Below are 21,091 nucleotides of genomic sequence, written 5' to 3' on the forward strand. Positions count from 1 at the left end.
TAGCATCATAGTTAGTGCAAGAACAACGCTGTTATGCGGTGGACTAGTCAAGGAGCATACCTCAGGCACTTCTAGAGCCTCCAGTGTTAGTGCTGTTGTTTACTCGTGTACGACGTGTGACAGAAATGCGTCGACAAAGCAAGTGATGCCTTGGCTTTGCATTGCTGAACATCACCCACAGGTTTTTTAGTACCCAGTTCTCGGCACTACATGGTCTTGGCAATGTCGGTGTGAATGAACGAATAATGCTAGCTTCTGCTATCTAGCATCACACAAACCATGAGTCGTCAGTGTCCACATTCCGAAAAAACGCAATCAGTCTGGAGCAGCAAAAATATTTCTCTTATGTCACCCATTCTGGCTCTGGCAACAGTTAGTAGTCGGCCCCGGCACAGGGAATTGCGCACCTGCAGTGGGTGTAGCGGTTCTTGTGACCGCGCTTAACAACTCATAAAGTACTGTTAGGTGTCTGCGTTGGCACTTGTTGCATGCGAGGACCAGGAAACTCTGCAAAATTGAGCTACATTTCTTTTATTTCTACTCTCGCCATACAAATTATCAAACACTGACTGAACCCATAGCCAGAGGCTAGTGTGAGGTTCAGAAACAAAAATACACAATGGCAATGACAGAACACTTGCGTAAAATAGAAAGCCCAAAATCACGGCTCAAAATAAGCAAATAAGGCTCAAAAAGTATGTTCTTCATGCTTTATGCGTTTCGTGGGACTGTCTTATTTCTGGGGGTGAAGCATTCCAAACCTTGGCTCTTGAACACTGCACCAATCTTTCACTGTAGATGTCATTATTCGGTGGCAGATTAAAGTTACTATGTGTGAGGTTTCTCGTGAGTCGAGAAGGAGAGCGAAAGAGGGAGGCATTGAAAGGTTGGTTATATTTTACTATGTTGTTTACACACAGCGCTATCTTTAAAGACCGCAAAAGATCAAAACGAACGATATTTATTAACTGGAAAATTTGTTTACTTGGTTCAGTATGCTTGCTATGTGTCATAATTCGGATAGCCCGTTTTTGTAATCGCCGGATAGGATCAAGGTAAGTGTTGTATGTCTAACCCTATGATTCTACACAGTTCGTTAGATGACTGTTAATAAGGACAAATTAAGGGTACGTAGTGTATGTGTGTTAAAACAATCACGGGCCTGTAATAAGGCATAACTGCCAGAAGCCAACTTTGAACAGACGGCGCTAATCTGATTTTTCCAGTGAAGATGTTCATCTAGAATGACACCAAGGTACTTAAATGAGTGTGTTCGCTCTAGTGAGTGGTCGTTAAGGAAAATGTTAATTGGGAAGCTGTCAATGACTTTTGCTCGTGAGCTAAATACCATATATTTGATTTTGCTTGAATTATTTGTTAGCTTGTTGTTAAAAAACCAGCTTGTTATTTTTTTCAATTCAGCGTTTGTCTTTGCTTCTAGATCCTCATGGTTGTCAGCTGTTACTAGTGTCATCACAGTGTCATCAGCATACATTAAAATATCACATCAACTTAGAACCTTCGGTAAATCATTAATGTACAACGAAAATAACATGGGCCCTAAAACGGATCCTTGAGGAACCTCGGTCAGTAAATATTTAAGTGATGATAAGATGTTATTGATAACTACAGCTTGTTGACGGTTTTCGATGTAACTGGAAAGTAAGCTGTAAGCTTGACCGCGAAATCCATAGTGGTTTAATTTGTTCAGCATAATAACGTGATCCACGGTATCAAATGCTTTTTTTAAAAACAACAAATACAACAGCGGCCAGTTTGTTTTCATGTAATGCTGTATTAATTAATTAAGTCAGGCTTACGACTGCAGATGCCATTGAATGATGTTTTCGAAATCCATGTTGCTGTTCACAGAGTAATTTATATTTTTATAAGAATTTGCAAATATTTTTGGATAAAATCTTTTCGTAAATATTATTAGTAACACTTAGGACAGAAATGGGTCTGTGGCTTGACGGGTTAAATCGGTCTCCATCTTTGTATATCGGGACAACTTTGGCAATCTTTAGTGCGGAGGGGTACTTTGCACATTTTAAGGAATGATTAAAAAGTTTGCATAAGATGGGTACCAAGATATCAGTGTTTTCCTTAAGTATGCTTGGGTAAATTCCGTCTAGTCCGGCAGATTTATTGCCTGGTAAGCTGAGAATAACGGATGTAATTTCATGGGGTTCGATTTCAAACATTACAAAAGTCAGTTGAATGCAGCATTTTGTTGTGATTCAGGGAGTTGAGCAGCCAATGATGGGCCGATATTGGTGAAAAGGGAATTAAATCTTTCTATAGTATTGCGATCTATTTCTTCCAGGATAACACGGCGCAAACTGGCTTTGCCAGCAACATGATTTATTATTTTCCAGACCTTTTGTGCATTGTCGGAAGCCTGTTCAACGAGGCGCATGTAATATGCTTTTTTTTCGTGCCCTCATCATCGACATGGATCTATTGTGCAGGTTCTTAAATTGTTTGAAATAGTAAACATTATCCCTGTGTTGCTTCCACTTACGGCACCATGAATCCTTCTCTTTTGGAACGGCGAGGATTGGCTCAGTCATCGAAGGGCATAGTGGTGCTTCGTAAGAGCGAACACTAATATTTCTGCTGCAGGTAGTAACCATTTGCGAAAGCTTATCTATTAGGTTACTAAACTCTGTATCGACGTCATCATGGTATATTACACTGGGGTCAATGGCCAATAGATTTTCACGCAATAGGCCATAATCTATTTTAGATACATACTTCTTGCTCTCACGCTCTGGGTTTATATCAGTGTCAGCAGCAACAAAAAGTGGGAGGTGATCGTAGATGGGTTCGCTGTAAACCCCAGCGCGTATCCCAGTCGGTATATTTGTTAATGCTTGATCAATAATAGATGAAGACGAGGTATTTACACGCGCCGGTGTATTATTCATATTTCGGAAATTGTACGATGTTAACAGGTTCACGTAGTCTTTGTGGCATTCAGCACTTGTATCAATGTTGAAATCACCAAGAATAATTATGCGTTCTGAGTGTGTAGTAAGCGTTTCAAGAATTCCTTCGAGTTTATCAAGAAAGGAGGAAAGGCGTGAGTTCGGTGGACGGTAAATAACTCTAACAGTGAATGAATGGGGAAGTTTTCGCCCCTACGATTTGATTGATTCTGTGTTCCACACAAGCATTGCGCAGCCTGGTTATTTCTCATTGGCGGGGATGTGTACTGTACATTCTGCGATGGTAGCAGTGCTGCTCTCACAGAAAAGGCAATTGAGTGCTTGTAGTTGCCAGCAGAATGAAAGGCAGGGAAGGCGGTGCCTATGTTCAAATCAGGTAAAGATATTGCTTAGTGTGTTATAGCCTAGCATAGAATTTTTAACTGCCTTGCTTACTATAAATATTGCACCATTCTATTTCATCCCTTCGCTGCATGAGTAGGAAATGACGAATTTCTTAAAGCTGAAGTACCCCCTGCCTCTTCACTTCAGCTCCGTAGCCCCTAGACCATATCACCATATCTTCCTTCATTATTTTTAGCTTTCTTTGATACGTTCCAGATACCTACACTAAGGCTCTTGATTTACCAGGTATATATTTTGGAACTGGCAAGCTCAGGGCCTGGAGCTTCCCCAGAAAAATCCTAACACACGGTCAGACTTGACACAGCTACGAGCACTTCCCCAGTAGCAGATGAGTTGCTCTCAGACCTAGAGAACTCACCCTCCAGCAACACAGCTTCATTTACTATGTTACAACTTATGACATTTTTTGGCAGCAGATAAGGCTAATTTTGCCACTGCTTTCTCCCTCACGGTGTCACAGCTGGTAAGGCAACGCCATTGATGATCTGGGCACCAGCTCGGCCAATGTTGGTCATCTTAACCTGATGACCAGGGGCGTAGCCAGGGGGGGGCTTATGGGGCTTCAGCCCCGCCCGAAATATTTTCGCGCTGTCCATGCACCGCTGACCAAAGCAACCCCCGGCGTAGAAAATCATTCTGGATTTTGTCTAGAACGTATTTTTCATGCTCGAAAAGCCATCTCACCGCAAAAATTGCGAACTCGGGCTGGATTTCGCGGCAACGGCCATGCACCGGGAGTCACATAACGCAAGCAGCCCCATCCGAGCACTAAGTTTCAAGGACGTTTTGATGGCGAACGGGCTCGCCGCGGCATCTCACGGAGGCTGCGGAATCTACACTCTATCATGGAATCTACGGAGCGCGTGGATGTAAATTCCGAAACTTTATGGGTAATAAGTTCTCATAAACTTTTGATCTGAAACGTGCATTGACATTTCCAAACGTGTGCTTTTGATTTTCAATTGCATAACTTTGTAAGTTTAATGCTCCCATAAATATTTGACGCCAAAGGTGGATTAACTTTTCCAAAGTCTCACATCGGGCCATACAACGAGACTAGCCAAATCAACGCACTATCAGACAAGTTGACAAAGCCCGCAGCGAGGCCCGATGAGACGAAGCGTTGTGGTGGTTCATTCGTGCCGTCATGTCACATAAAAAAATATCTGTTTTTTTTTTATGCGAAGCATATTACGAGAGCTCAACCCAGCTCCTCAGGCGCGGCGGTGTCGCCTAGAAACCACGTGACACCGTGACGTCACGACAGAGGAGAAGTGGCTTTGGCTCAACTCTTGCAAGACGGGCTGGGTGGGAATACCGGAGTGTGGGACGGAGACGCTACCACTGAGCCACGAGTACGATGCTTCAAAGCGGTACAAAAGCGCCTCTAGTGAATGCGGTGTTGCCTTAGAAACGAGCTGTTTCTAAGGCGTGCGTCTCTTGCTCAGGCGCACATTTCGTTGCCGCGCCGAACGCTGCTTTGCTCGACGCTCACCGCGTCCAATGCGGGGCGCGTAGTCGCTGCCCTGTAGCCCATTGTCTTACACCCCTTGGCGGGTCGACGGGAACGCTGTCGCGTTCCACTCTTGAAGGCAAAGCAGTAATGCATGAGTTGTTTCTTCGTCTAGCCGAACCAAATATAGCCAAGCAACAGCAGTTCACCAGGCTAAACAGTGGTTCAACAACTAAAATAAAGGCTGGTATGCTTCGCATCCTGGGCTTAACCTTACCTAAGCCACAGCACTTTTTTCACCTGCGCCAAAGCATCCAGTGAAGACACTAAAGCCAGCCAAGGTAACTACGTTCTTATTTATTTTTTCTACTTTGACTTTTAATCGCGAAGACAACGTTGAGCCTCTTCAATTTTGATGTTCTCGCTCCCCTACCCGGGGGCTGCCAGAGCCAGCCAGAGCGCATGCGTTTTTCTCGTGTTGCCCCGACCACCGCGCGGCGCACTTCTGTGCGCCTTCGGTTTGCTCTGGCCGAGTGCATTTTCGCCTGGCAGAGTTTTTGGATGCTTTCTAGCTAGCAGACGAGAAAAAGAAACAATGGTCGCTCGCCGCCATCAATGTGGGGACTCGACGGATTGCACTGCGTTCGCTTGAGCGCAACCTCTCCAGAAAGTCTTGTCTCGCCAGTGTAGGATACCGAGCAATATTCACATGGTTCTTGGTGAACCAAGCGTTTCGTGTTTTCTTCGATATTCCTTTAATAGCCACATTAGTTGCCCAGAGTAGGCATTTGATTGTCACCAACATACTTTCCTTTGCGTATATTTTTTTTCGTTGCGGTTCCCCCGCCCCACGAAAGGAAAAAAAAATGTTGCGGCGCAGCGAATTGTCGCATGGTGAAAGTTCTATTTTGTTACTTCTTTTGCGGAAAGTATGGACCATGGGACGCTTCAGCTGCCGGATGCTCATTATATTGTTGCGATAGCAATTATATGGAGACTCTAGGCGCATTCCTGCCGTCGCCGTCGCCCTCATATTCCGCATAAAGTCTAAGGGCGATAACATCGTGACCGCGCGCCGCATGCTGTATGTGCGAGTGAAAGCGTGTGTGTGTGTGGGGGAGGGGGGTGGGAAGATGGGTGAGCCGATGATGGTGGCTCAGTCTTGTGTGTGCAAAGAAGAAAAGCGGGGAGCAAGCGCGCCGCGCCTTCCGTCGCGCGTGATACATCGGGGGGAGTGGACGGAATTGGGACGGGATCTAGGATTCTGTGAATCTGTGATTGCGCAACATGTTTATTTGCCTTGTTTGACCCATTATATACTATGACTTTTTCTTAGATACGTACACTTATTGGAAACTTATACGTATGTTTAGATATCTTGTTGCGAGGTTTTGTGTATACGTGCAGTGAACTTTGTTTCCACTGGCAATTTTTTGCCATTTATCAAGCTGTATCTTAGCATTTGTATATTCCGTTGTATCTTCGCATTTCTAATGTACGAGGGCGAGTAAAATGAAAGTGAGCCTACCCACACCGCGCAATGATGGTTCTGTTCATTATCTGCAAGGCCTGCGCGTAGCACGCAGGCATCTCTCATTTACAAAAGTGGCACGCAGGTGTGAGTATAAATGTTCTTTAGTGCGCCCATACACTTGGTTGAACCTAGTTGCGTGACGTAATGGACGCTCCAGAAGTTGAGCAGCGTGGTGCCGTGAGCTTTTTGACAGCTGAAGGTGTTTCCCGAAAAGAAATTACTCATCGTATGGCTGCCATGTAGATTGAACATTGCATTTCATTGGCCACTGTGAAGCGTTAGAACAAACGGTTCAAAGAAGGACGTGAAAATTGCAAAGACGATCCCAGACTGGGACAAAGCCATCGTGCAATCACCCCTAACAAAATTTCAAAGGTTGATGAGCTGATGACACAAGAACGGAGGATAAGCATCGATGAACTGGCAGAGCGTGTGAACATCAGTCACGGTTCGGTTCACCGTCACCGTTGACGCCATAATTCATGAACATCTCGGTTATCGGCTCTTGTGTGCGCAATGGATGCCCAAGATATTGAATCTCCGCCAGAATACGGAGAAGTTCGGCGCTGCCTTTACTAATCTGATCCGGTATTACAATAAGGGTGACAATTTCTTTTCTGGAAGTGTGATCGAGGACGAACCGTGGTGCCACTACTACGAGCCTGAAACACGACGGCAAAGCTTACAATGGAAACACTTGAATTCACCACCCCCCAAAAAAGCAAAGGCCACCATTTCCGCCGGAAAGGTGTTGTTGACTTTTATTTTTCGATCGTCAGGGGCCATTACTGATAGAATTTACTGAATCTTGAGAGACTATGAAATGCCGGATCGCCTGCGTGTCGCAGTCAAGAACAAACTACGTGAAAAAATTGACGAATGGGTTCATCTTGTTCCACGACAATGCCCATCTCCAAGTCGCTGATGTGGTTAATATAAAACTGGCGAAGTTCAAGTGGGAAGTGCTGCAATATCCGCCATACAACTCAGATCTGTCGCCTTGCGACTTCCACATTTTGGGGCAACGGAAAAAACAGCTCATGGGAACCAGATTCGTCTCGGACGATGACGTGAAAATCAGTTGCAGACGTTTTGATGCAGCAACCCAAGGAGCTTTATGAGACGGGAATTACGCGACTCGTTAGTCAATGAGAGAAATGTCTAAATGTCTAAATGCTCATGGAGGCTACGTTAAATAAAGTACCCCGTTTGTCATATATTTGCATTGGCTCACTTTCATTTGACTCGCCCTCGTATACTCTGCAGAACTGCTTCTGACACGTGCTCTCTGCTGCCAGTATAATTTCGGTGCAATTACTCACGATACACGACCGGTGACAGATGTTTCTGCGTAATACATTGGAACAAATGACAGCGTCATTGAGATTTTTCACTGGCCGTTTCATATGTAAAAGGATGTAAACAAGGACCTGGAATGACAAAGTTTCATTAACATATTTGTCTTCAACTTGGTCATTTCATGGCCTTTACATTTTTCATATCAGCGACATGCACTGCTTTGCTGATTTCGAACTGATGTAGTTCTAAAGTTCAGGTGATATTTTCTTTATTATTAAATAGACAAAAACATGGAAGCATTGACGTCAGTTACGTTGGGCACGATTTTTGGCACATACGAATATAATAGTTTATGAAGAAATACGTATTTTGCTTGTATTGACAGTGCGTAGCGTTCAAGAATTCGTTTGAAGCATCTTTGGCAATTGCAATGAGCTTATTATTCATGTATTTGATCCCTAGGAAAATTATTTAAGAGGAAGCTTAGCTTGAGCGCAACTCTGACGCGGCCTATTCAGATACATGTAAACGCAGAAACGCTTTTCTGAGATAACTCCTGAATCGCTTTTAATGAAATTTGTTGCATCTGAGAGAGTAAGCTAAATTCTAGCGTCTGTTGGAAGCGGAATTTCGATTTAGGGCCGGAACTTTGTTTAAAATATTTTGAAAAATTCGAAACTTCAAAAAAAAAATAGGACGAAGTTTACAAATTAAGAGCTCTGCACCAAGAACAGATATCGCGCTTCTCTACACGGCACCCACTACACCATTAAAAGCGGACAAATAGGATACATCTATTTGTACCTTACATGAATTGGTTATGTTATGTACAAGGGTTCTGCAAGAGCCGTATTTCCATATTACTTAATTTTTTGAGACTCATGTGTAACATATCAATTTTGTCCGCTGTAGACGTACTATTATGTGCAATTCACGGAACTGTGATATCAATTTCCATTGCTGATTTACAGATATATAAACTTAATTGTTTCGTTTTCTGAAACTTTTCGATTTGTGCCACTTTTCAATAAAATATTGACATCACTCGAAAACTCGAAACAAACAGGCACTAGAATTTAAGTTTTTCTTTTAAATGCAACAAATATAATCAAATTTGGTGCAGTGGTTGCCGAGAAAAACGAATTTTCCTTCTACGTGCATTTAGATAGGAGCATCCGACCTAATTTTTCCTTTTAGGAGGAGGCCGAGCTGCAATGTGAGCACCCCCCCCCCCCCCGAACGAAATTTCTGGCTACGCCACTGCTGTGGACAGTACTGGCTCCACTGCTGGCTGCAGTCAGGATATTCTATTTAGGTGGCCTGATCCTTAAGGTCTGTGTAACAAAAATGTCCCTGCCAGTAGGTGCACTAATGCTGGCATAGCTCTGAGAGGTGGTGTACATCTCCTTCCACTACATCAAGATGGAGATGTCAATAACCAAAAAAATATGTCCGTTCAGCAATCAGACCTACGTAACATCTGTAAGTAGTGCTCCCAATGGCTAATGGTTAATTCTCTAAACCAGTAAATGTAGAGCTATTTCAGCATCACGTCTTTTTAACCTGCCTACATCATTCAGCTACATAACCACAACTGTACCGATATCTTAGAATTCATATAAGCAGTAGTCTTTCTTCGTAGAAACACATCATTATTATTACTTGTGATGCAAACTCAGCCCTTGGCTAGATACAAATGAACTGTCCTGGGCTCTACAGCATTTAGGGTCATCAATGTACACTAATTACACGAAACTCGAGTTTGTGTCATCAGTGTGGGATGCTGGACAATTTACATTAGCCGATGTCAGTAAAGCTGCTCAGAACAGATCAGCTTACTTTGCCTCCTCCAATTTCTCCTGCACAGCCAGCCTTGTTTTAATGTAGACTGACCATCTTGCTCGTCATTTACAGCTTTGAACAATCATTTTATGCAACTGTTTAATCTACAATATCTTTTTTTTTATTTGCAGCCCTAAAAATACAAGTGACTTCAGAGTTGTCTATGTGTCATCACGTCTTTGCCATGCAGTTTCGATTCCCTGCTGTAAAACAAAATTTATGCGTTACTCATTCTAAACACTCTTACGGAATGGGACCACATTCTCGCCTCGATCACCTGCACTAAAGATGTATCATTGTTATAGACTGCTGTTAGTGAATACATCTTGAGATATTTCCCCTAATATATTGTTCCTTAAGCATTCATATTCATCGCTTGTGCCTGATTTTTTTGCTAATTTATTGCACCCGCACCTCTTTAACCCTGACTGTATTGAAATAAACAAATCAAACGGCACTTTATGAGTCATCGCTTTGCAGTCCAATTCTTCATATAAGTACGCAGTAGGCATCGAACAATTCTGAAGGTACACAAATGAGAATGCATAATAAAGAAAAAACCTTCAGCAATTCACCAATGTTGATTGTGTGCACACTGGGGTCGTTATTAGGTATAATTTATATGGATGAAATTCAAGATATACAAGCTTCTACAATGGCAACAATTAACAATGAGTACACCAGACAATGCGAACACAGCAATCGCTAAACCACATGCTTCCTCTTGATTTACACAAATTAGTAGGGGTGTGCGAATAGCAGTTTTTGGGGTCAAATCGAATGTAATAGTTTCAGGAGTGAATCAAATGTAGAATACGTTGCAAAATATTTTGCAAACGATGCACAACCTCCTCGCCAACAATTTTCATATCTCGGTATCCACAAGAATTGGAAATATTCTGTCGGCACGCCACATAGTATAAACCATGCTTTCTTAAACGTCCAGAGGAACCATTAGGAACAACTAGAAATTTTCCTAAAATCGGGGCCCCTCCGTGCATATGTGATCACGTACAAAGATGATAAACGTATCACTGTGGATCAACTCATTATGTGTGTATACCTTCGCAGCCGAACCAGATGTACACTGTCGGCAGCAATGGCAGAGTGAGAAAAAATCCCTGCCAAGCTCAAATCGTCACAGCTGATGGCGACACTATCGTACAAAGTATGTTGCAATGAAAGGTATCCTGATTTAATTGGTTGAGAGGACAAATGCGCTGGATTTCTACAGGCTACCAACAATAGCAACTACGGAATGCCGTGTCTTGACAACATTTTATTGCGAGTGATCGCGTTTAGCTACAAAGGTACGGTGGCCTGAGCAATGCAATGTGCTCTAGTACGTCACATTCTCTGCGGATGGAGCAAAAGTTACATTTTTGCTTCCATTTCATGCTTGACAGTGCGCAGTCGAAAAAAGTAAGTATTAGCTCAATGTTTTCATCTTCAAGTGGTGCCTGTTCAAATTGATGACCTAATCGAATAGTGACTATTCGTTATTGAATACTGAGTATTCGTTTGAAGGATTGAACCAAATTAGGCAATGTTTGATTCGGTATTCGAAAGTATAGAATATCCACACACCCCTACAAATGTACCACATATGTCCTCACTTGAGCAAGCCGAATTCATGGTGCGGGGTACTGGAAGCCGATATAAGGTGCGTATTCCCCTATTCTTCCTACAACGCAAGCAGGCAGCACCACTCGGTTGTGTGACCAAAGCCTCTTCCATATCCACCGGGTGAACATCCGATAGGCCACGAAAGGATACTCTCTGTGAGCAAAAAGTATGCACGAGAAAGCCACATCAACAGCATGCTTTGCTGGTCTTACTTGTGGATTTCCCCCGTGACGTTGGTGCCATTTTCCGCTTCCTACTGGTGCAGGTAACAAACTCTTATTGCCTTTGCCCAAAGTCTAGTAGCCACCGTGCCCTCCTTGTGCGGCCGGGCCCACGGTGCTTTTGTTCCATTGTGTATGAGTGTGCGCATGTGCGGTTAAAGCTTCTCATGCTAGCTGGTGATATCGAATCCAACCCCTGCCCCGACATAGAGATCCGTAATGTTTTGAAAGAACTGCAATCTGGCCAGACGGTAATGCTAGAACAACTAAAGGCCATTGAAAAAAAACTTTGTTGACCCTGATAAAGCGTTCACTGAAGTTAAAGCAGCGCTTGTCTATTAAAAAAACTAGTTAAGCATGATAAAACATTCTATGAAATTAATGCACAGCTAGACAAAATTGAGAGAGATTGTGCTGGTATCGACGACATGCAGATTGAATTGGGCAAACTTCATGCGATAAGCACCGAAAATATGGCACAGACAGGTGTATTATCTTCCCTGATAAACGATGCTGAAAATACATCTAGAAGAAATAATCTTGTTTTCTACAGCATCGCAGACAAACGAAAAGTATCACGGTCTGATTCTGAGAAAATCATTGTTGCACATTGTAGACAACATTTAGGTGTACAAATAGAATGGCGTGATATTGAGCGTGCACGTCGCATTGGGTCATTCCAAACTGGAAAGTGCATGCCTATAAGTGTGAGGTTCGCTTGCTTTAAAAGCAAAGGTCATGTCCTTTCTTCGGCTCGGAAGTTCAAAGTGCTATGCTGTTGAACAAGATCTCGCCCCAAGCACGCGCCTTGCCCAAATCTCCTCATCGAGTTTGAAAGGACCCGTAAAGTGCAACATGAAAAGCTTATCGAAGGTGAAAAAACCTACTTCGCACACCCTTCTTACCAGGTCATTGAGGAACGCCTTTAGCCATCATTGGGACCAAATTGTACACCGCATCCACGGAACTGTCAGCCTTTATCATTCCTGCTTGCTAGCATTCGAACTCTTGTTCCGAAGCGGATGCACTCTGCAGTCTTACAGGCTCGTCCTCTTGCGATGTCTTCCTGCTAATGGAAACATGGCTTAACCTTTCAATTGATGATACCGAAATTCTCCCCTACCTTTCGCGTTTTGACCTTTTTCGGAATGATAGACCTGATACCTCGCACGGTGGGGGTTTACTAATCGCCACTAAGCGGAACCTACATTGTTCACTTGTGAACCTCTCTTCACAACTGGAAATGATTTGGATTCGATGCATTGCTACACAACCGTACATACTGATTGGTATTTGCTATCGGTCGCCTAGTGCTGACAGTGTTTCACTCCTTTACTTCATGAAGCCTTAAATACGTTAACAAAAACATATCCCAACAGTCCTGTCCTTCTCCTCGGCAATTTAAATTTTCCAACTATTGATTGGTCCGATCCGGGCTCTACATATTCTAATATCAGCCCCGCTAGCGATTTCTTAAACACGTTTATACCATTCGGCTTAACGCAGCTCGTAACTGACCCAACGCGCGTTACTGCTCACTCATCGAACGTTATAGATCTTGTATTAACCACTCACCCTGATAACTTCACCCCTGTCACCATTGTGCTGCCGTTTTAGCGAGCACCTGACAGAACATATTTCGTTTCATTGCAACGTACTGAAGAAACAAAATCGAAAAACAGTTACACTCTGTGATAAATTGGACTATGTCAGAATGAACCGAGAATTATCTGAGTGCTTTTATACGTTCGTCGATATCTGCCCACTAAATACTCTCGAACGGGCTGCTTTTCAAAGCAGAGATGCAGCGCCTTGTACGTCTTTAGATTCCCACCATTACAATAACAGAAATAACATCACCCTGGTTTAATGTATCCTTCTAACAACTAAATAATAAGAAAAAAAAACGGCTGTTTGGATCAGCCAAACGATGTCATTCTTCTTCCACATGGCAGAAGTACTACGCGGTCGAGAAAAAAATAGACAAATTAACCTCTCAAATTAAGCTCGAGTTTTTTTATATCACTTTGCCAGCTATGCTACATACTAAGCCTAAGCGATTCTAGAAAACTATTATTCCTAATCAATGGAATGAGATTTCCCTTAACAGTAGCTCCAGACTTCCGATCCCTGAGACTGAGGTTGCAGATCTTCTTAACACAACATTTACTTCGGTTTTTACTAATGAATTACCTGACGGCTTGCCAAATCTACCGTACTTCACGTACCCGCTCATACGAAATATTACATTAAAAATTTAATTATGTGGTTTTACGTGCCAAAACCAATTTCTGATTATGAGGCACGCCGTAGTGGAGGACTCCGGAAATTTTGACCACCTGGGTATCTTTAACGTGCACCTAAATCTAAGTACATGGGTGTTTTCGTATTTCGCGCCTATCTAAATGCGGCGGCCATGGCCGGGATTCGATCCCACGACCTCGTGCTCAGCAGCCCAACACCATAGCCACTGAGACATCACGGCGCACAAACTATCACATTAGATCCATCGGAATGCTCAAAGTAACTGAATCATTGAAGAACTGTTCATCCACGGCAGTAGACGGTATGAATGTCAAAGTGCTCAAAGAGACTAAACATGTGTATTGCCTGTTTTTATCACTCAAATTCCAGGAATCACTTAACAGCGCGTCAATTCCGCATGAGTGGCAGGAGGGCAAAGTCATCGTAGATTTCAAGAAAGGAAGCCGATCATCACCGAGTAACTACCACCCTATTTCCATAACAATCGTGTCTTGTAAAATAATGAAACATATTTTATACTCGCATATTGCTGACATCCTAACACCCGTTAATTTTTTTTTCACCCAAGTCAACATGGTTTCCGCAAAAAATTATTCATGTGACACCCAACTTTGTCTTTTCTTCCACGACTTACATTTAAACCTAGATCGTAACATCCCGACTGATACAATATGTCTAGATTTTGAAAAAGGGTTCAATGAGGTCCCTAGTGGTCATCTCTTAATAAAGTTACCCCGTCTAAGCATTCATCGTTGTGTTCCAAGCTGGATTCGAGGGTTTTTAACTAACCGTCAGGAGTTCGTATACGATAACTCACACCCTTCCTCCTTTACACCCGTGCTTTCGGGCGTACCTCAAGGTACCGTACTTGGCCTCCTCCTTTTGTTAATATACATCAATTACCTGCCTTGTAATAGTTCTTCACATATCCGACTCTTCGCAGATGATTGTATGGATTACCGAGGAGTTACTAACATGGGTAACATGGGTTACTAACCGTTTGGCGTTACACAATGACCTATCGAGCACACAAACCTGGTGTAACAATTGGCTCATGTCATTAAGTGTAGCTAAAACTGTGTTAATGTCCTTAACGATATGCCGAATTATAGCACCAATAACATGCAGATTGCAACAACTGTTTCATTCAAATATCTAGGTGTGTATATTTGGCGTGACTTAACTTGGACCTGTCATGTTAACCACATAATAAATTGAGCTAATCGTACTCGAGGTTGGCAGCGCCGTAACCTTTTCCTCGCTCCTCCCTTTATAATACAACTGACTTTTCTTACCTTTGTGCGGCCCAAGCTGGAGTACGCCAATGCTCTTTTTGACCCCCACCACAATAACCTTATTAACGCGCACGAGTTGTTCAGAAGCGCGCGACAAGTTTTATTCTGTCAACGTGTTCGTACCTAACCTCCCCCCCCCCCCCCAATTGAAGGATCTCCGCACTAAAAGCTCAAATAAACTTACCCTCTCTAGCCTGACGCCATAGAATAGCACGCCTTAACCTTTTTCATATTTTTTTCAATAATAGCCTTTTGACAACCCGTACATAAATAGAGCCCATTGCATTGCCTGCACCAGTCATTCTAACACAGTATATCACCAACAAGCCCATACCGTGACTTTTCAATAATTTTTCCTGCGCATAACACGAGACCAGAATGCCTTGCCCACCGCAGTAGCCACTATCATCGGCCCACTTGCATTCATGCGACTCACCGAAAAAATGCCTTTGTAATTTGTAGTATCTTTCTTTGTCACCAACGCCCCACTCCCTCATGTAATGTTTCAACAAGAGACCTTTGAGTAAATAAATCAAACATTAAATACAGGGTGGTTCAGCTAAAGTAGGCGAAGTATTCAAGAAACAAACAGAGACGCTACGCGTGTAGAATTGGTTCAGTATTGTTCTGAGTCATGATATCTTTTCCCATCCGCCACACTGGGTATAATTAACATAAATTACTTAAGTAACTTCTGAATTGGTAACTCCAGTGGAAAATCTTCAATAAAGAAGTTGTAGCGCTTGTGCAGAAACATCGGATCGGATGATTTCATCTATGCTAAGGTAACTATATTTCTATATAGTTACCTATATGTTCCTATAGTTATATTTATAGTTATATAGTTACCTATGTTCTATATTTTCTGCAGCTTTTATTCAAAGTGCGCGAAATTTGAAAACTACCACGTGACTGCCGGCTAACGCACCGCGCTTGTAGTGCCATAAAATGTAAGTTGAAGGAAATAGCAAAAGTTGTTCCGTGCACGGAGAGTGATTGAACAGGCTGTCGGTGACTGCGATGAATTGCGCAACAGCGATGCGTTAACCTATAAAAGGGGCGGACCATTTTAAAAAAAGATTTTTTTGAAAAGGAATTTTCTCCTACGTGCGAGTGCGATGTGGGACCGTAAGCAACATTAAACGCAGGGCATGCATTTTTTTAGGACGAATTAAGAAACACGATAGAGGGGACGAGGCTGATAGTGTGATGAAAGACGGAGGAAAAAACCATGCTGGCTCTGGCCTCATATCTCCTTCACGTGTGGCAGCCGCATTTTAGTTGTACAATGGTTTTTCTTGAAAGAGTAAGCCCTTTTTCCTCACTTAACGTCCATCGCAGTCACCGAAACCCTGTTCCATCGATCTCTGGGCGTGGAGCAGCTTTTGCAACATCTTTCAGCTTACATTTGCCGGCACTAAAAGCGCGACGCGTTAGCCGGCAATCACGTGGCATTTTTTTTTATTTCGCGCAATTTAAAGAAGGCTGGAAATAAATGAAAAACGGTGGTTAGTTTGGCGCAGACGGAATATTTCCACGTTTCTCAACAAGCACTACAGCTCTCGCATTGAAAATATTTCTGTAGAGTTACTATTTAGAAAGCTGATTAAGCAATGTTTGTTAGTTTCGCACCTTGGCGTATTGGTAAAAAAATCGCAGGACGTGCTCCATATAGCTCAGAATACTGCGCCAATTCCAGAACGTTAGCGTGCGTTTATTTGCTCTTTAATACGTGGCCCAAGTTAGCTCAAACACCATGGACATGTTCAAGAAACATAATGTGGTAGAAGTGGCGTTACGTTAAGAGTGACGAGTAAAATACGCTTTTCCAACTAATGATGTGGTAAAATAAAACAGTATATGGCGCGTATTTTGCAGACAGCCCGCTATGATTATGTTTCGCAGTAAAATAAATGGAAGTGAGTGGAGCGTCAGTACTTCCAGTGGCATCGAAGAGATGCCTACAGTGGTTCCTGGATAAGAATATATGATTGTCAGCTCCCTGATAGCAGCAACTGCAGTCGTTGAATTAGATTTGTGGAACAACAAGATATAGAGCCCTTTACTAGGCTGAGAACACGCTCACAATTGCCATCGATAACTTTGACCTCGCAATTTCTGTAAATATTGGAGTTTAGCTTTTTTTCGCAAGATTGTCATCTCTTACATCTATATTATCTTTATATCCATCTGACAGCTTATAACCATGTTTCAGAGGTTCAAAATGAAAACTGTATATGAAGCACTAGAGAACGTGAACAACTTGGGAACCATTTTGAAGAAAAACGCGCGTAAAGCAAGAACTCTAGGGTACGTTTCATGCTGATGGAGAATGTTCAAGTATGCTGATTGATGAATATTAGTACACATAAATAAGCATATGTTGAGCACTATAAGGGGAAAAATAGTGTCATTGTGGGTGCTATTGCACCCAAAGTTAAAGGAATGGCCACATTCTTTTCACTTATTTTTACACCCGCTGTATAGACAATGCGTTACATTTGAAAAAAAAGTATAATAAGGCAAATAGTTGTCACAGTATTCTATTGCTACTAGAAATTACAAGGATACTGTGGAGCGGTACGTTAGCTTAACGCATCATGCAAATTATATATCCGTACAGAATTTCTAGGAATTCAGTGGGCTTATGTGGCCACAGCCACAAACTGCACCACTACATCTAACTGAAGCACAGAAAGAGGACTGTCATCAGTTGAACAGCATGGAAACTGATACTGTGAGCACGTAGCCGCATGGCCATTGTAGGTGCTAAAGACGACCACACAGGCAGCGGAGTAAAATTCGAACTAAGCGCTCTGCTTGCCTCTGTTCTCAAACTATATAGAAGTGGTGCCACTACAGTTGCATTAATTTCCAATTCAATCGAAACACCTGACGAACACGACTAGCTATGATTGAGTTCGCTCGCATGCTCTAACTGTAGAGAACTCGCGACAGCCGCTTCTAGAGCTTCATTACTAGATTTCTTCGAATCAAAAGCTATGCTAGATCGTACCTCACTGTCAGTTGCGTAGAATCTCGATCTACGTATCGAAAGGAGTGAATAGAGATTGTTGCAGCAAATATGCAAATGCCAATTAAGGAAATAAAGAATTCAATGCCCATTAGCTATCTCATAGTATTGTACTTATTATTCACCAAGGAATCTTCTCATAAACTTAGGGCAACAGTTGAATTCATTCAACCAAGAGAACAGGCTGGCTTCAGTACACCTTGCTCTGCAAATGAACATACGCATGAGATCAATCATGTAATTGAGAAATCTGTGGAATACAGCCAGCCTCACTATATATGGTTTTCATAATCTACGAAAGTGCTTTTACCTTAGCAGAGTTGCCAGCAGTCATAGAAGCATCGCGTAATCAAGCAATGCAGGAAGCATATGTGAATATCTGAGCAAATAGCTAAGAATACTGCACAACTCCCTTATTTCGCGCATGCAAAGTGGAAATATATCTAGTAGAAAAGCACTTACGCAAGCAAACAAAATCTTTCAAATGTTATTCACTGCATACTTACAACTAAAGTCAGTATCCAACAAAATTACCTGGAACAAATAAGAGTGAGAATGAACTATTGCAACAACCTTCGTTCTCCAGATGACACTGTCGTGTTCAGCAACACTGACGAGGAATTGCAACAAATGATTGAACACCGTAGCCGTGAAACTGTAAGAGTAAGTTTGATGATGACTATAGAGAAGATGAACAATGTTCAACAGCCAGGCAAGGGAACAATTCTTCTTTGGCAGTCATCCTCTAGAATCTCTGCAAGAGTACATTTACCTAGGGCAAATGCTTACTGGGAATTCTGATCATCAGATAGAAATTCAAGTTGCAGAGAATACGGCAGACATAACCAAAGCTGGACCAGCAGCTTACCGCAATCCTTGAAAATAAATGTGTACAATCATTGCAATTTACTTCTAGTAGCATGTATGGCAGGTATATGGAGGTTAACAAGAAAGCTTCAGAGGAAATTAAGGACCGCACGTCATGGCATCGGAGGTAAAAAAAAATTAGGCGTAAAGTTAAGAGGAAGGAAGGCATTGCTGTGGATGTGAGGTCGAACGGGTGGTACCTGGTATTTTGGTTTACATCAAAATGAAAAAAAAATATGGCAGTGGCTTTGCTCGGCTATGCCAGGATATACGTAGCGAAAGCTAAGGCACATCATGATTACCCTAGGTTAATCTTGATTGAAAGTCCAGGTTAGTCTGGCTGTCTAGCTATGTTGCCGCGTCTAGCCAGTCGTTCGACGCGCTGTTTGTCTGTTTCCCGAGCGATCCGTTTCCTCTTCATCTCGTTCCGATGCCGATTCCATGCCTCCTCCTGCTTATCAGAATTGTCGCCGTCCATATTGCCACCTCAACTATGGTTGCGGCGTACGCGAGCTCTCCTTTTCAATCCTCTGACATGCTATCAGGCATGCGACGCAGCTGGTGAAGCGAGTGAAGGCGAGCGCAATGACGAGGAACGCGTTGTGACGTCATACCAAATGGCAGCGGCGGCGTAACACTTGTGGCTCGGTTCTACTAGTGGCGCCTGCGCAGTAGTGACTAGGGAGCGAGAGAGAGAGAGAGAAATATCCGCGGCGAGGATCGCGTTCTGGCGTCATGTGTCTCCTCGGGGCACCGCCATGGCGAAATCGTAAGTTCGCGGCCAGTAAAGATTTCGCTATAAAAATGGAGCTGGGCTGTTCCTACCCTTCGCTTGGCAGATAACCAGCGGTCGTTTAGAGTTTAGAGCTAGAGAGTGGGTGCTAAAGGAAGGTGCTCGCCGTTGACGACGCTACAGAAGTAGGCAGTGGGATGAAAAAAAAAACGGAAACTTGCAGGCCCAAGTGGTAATGAGATAGGTTCAGTGAAGGGTAACTGGATATGGCCGCGAACATTGTTCCTCTATATGCTCCCGCAGGGAGCTAAGTTGCGCATTGCTTTTCTGGCACCGCTCGCACCAATATTCGCCAATCGAAATCACGTGGTGCTAAATGACATCAAATGAACAACTTCGCCGCGGTGGAGCCAACTTTACGTGTACGATGCCGACTCATTGTTTCCATCGGTGTCATCGACGTTGCAATTAGAAAAGTGTCGAGCGCGCACTGCATTCATATACTCCGAGCGGCAGGTTCGGTATTCGACGATTTATGTCAGGGACATTGGTGATGGGATACGAAATAGATCATATTGACAGTTGTATTCCACTATGACGGTCTGCAGCCCGCCAAACTGCACAAACCGCCCGGAATGTGGTAAAGCTCCTTACGTGGTACCGCGCGGACGGACACATGTGCGCAGGGGACTGGTATGGCTGCTGCGTATAGGCCGAGACTGGCCGGTTCCGGAAGCGACCAGGATATGCGAGTTGCGTTCGCCGTGTTTACACTAAAGCAGCATTTAGCTCGAGTAACATTCTTGTTAACGCTGAGATACCTACGGGTGGCATGAAGGGTTGTTCACTTGTACGATTCTTGGCGTATATGTGCAGCGTCACCATACGCGTGGGACAAAGAATGAACGACACGTCTGTGTCGCGCTGCACATATAAGCCAAGAATGTGAACTTACCAACTCGCTCAATTCACTGTGCTGCTTGTACCATTGTTCGGACTATGCGGCTCTAGAACAGTGTTCAAAACAGAGTAAACGCAAGCAGATACAGTTTACCCGCTGCATCCTGGTTTTTTTCTTCCTCTTCTTTTTTTGTAAGTTTCTTTATTTCTTATGTAACTTCGGTAGATGTGCTAGTGTTCATTGTTTTGCAGCATAGGGAGAACTCCGCGCGCTCCCTCTTATGAGACAACTGTGATAGCTTCAGCATTTAGAGGCCGCAATATCTTGCTTGTTCGATTGGCCTTCGTCGAAATGAGCAATGTAAAATTCTTCCTGTATGTTTAATAACCGTCCTGTTATAGTAAATTGACCCGAGTAGTATGAAAAAATAAAAAAAAACACGTGTTCTCATATTTGAGTCCGCAATGTGTGACTAGTTACTTTGTAAGTTTGCCATCTTGTTATGATTAGTGCAATGAAAATAATCTCTTGTTGTCTTTCCAGTTGCTTTGAATTCTGCCCCCCCAAGGCTCCAAGAACCAGCACTCTTGCCCTGCTGCCAACTGCCGTTGGTCACCCACTGTCTTGTACGAAATAAATTTGATCTCGAAGTTCCTGCATCTTGA

General features: G+C 43.1%; 1 protein-coding gene across 1 annotated transcript in view; it reads left to right on the plus strand.

Moving 5' to 3' along the window:
- LOC135897224 (sulfotransferase ssu-1-like) overlaps nt 1-21,091 on the plus strand; it is a 68,253-nt gene extending 47,162 nt beyond the window's left edge. Inside the window, exon 6 of the mRNA XM_070529888.1 lies at nt 20,970-21,091. Within this exon, the coding sequence (XP_070385989.1) occupies nt 20,970-21,091 (122 nt within the window). The remainder of the gene's footprint in view (nt 1-20,969) is intronic.

Source organism: Dermacentor albipictus, unplaced genomic scaffold (assembly GCF_038994185.2).
Source record: "Dermacentor albipictus isolate Rhodes 1998 colony unplaced genomic scaffold, USDA_Dalb.pri_finalv2 scaffold_35, whole genome shotgun sequence".
NCBI classification, from domain to species: domain Eukaryota; kingdom Metazoa; phylum Arthropoda; class Arachnida; order Ixodida; family Ixodidae; genus Dermacentor; species Dermacentor albipictus.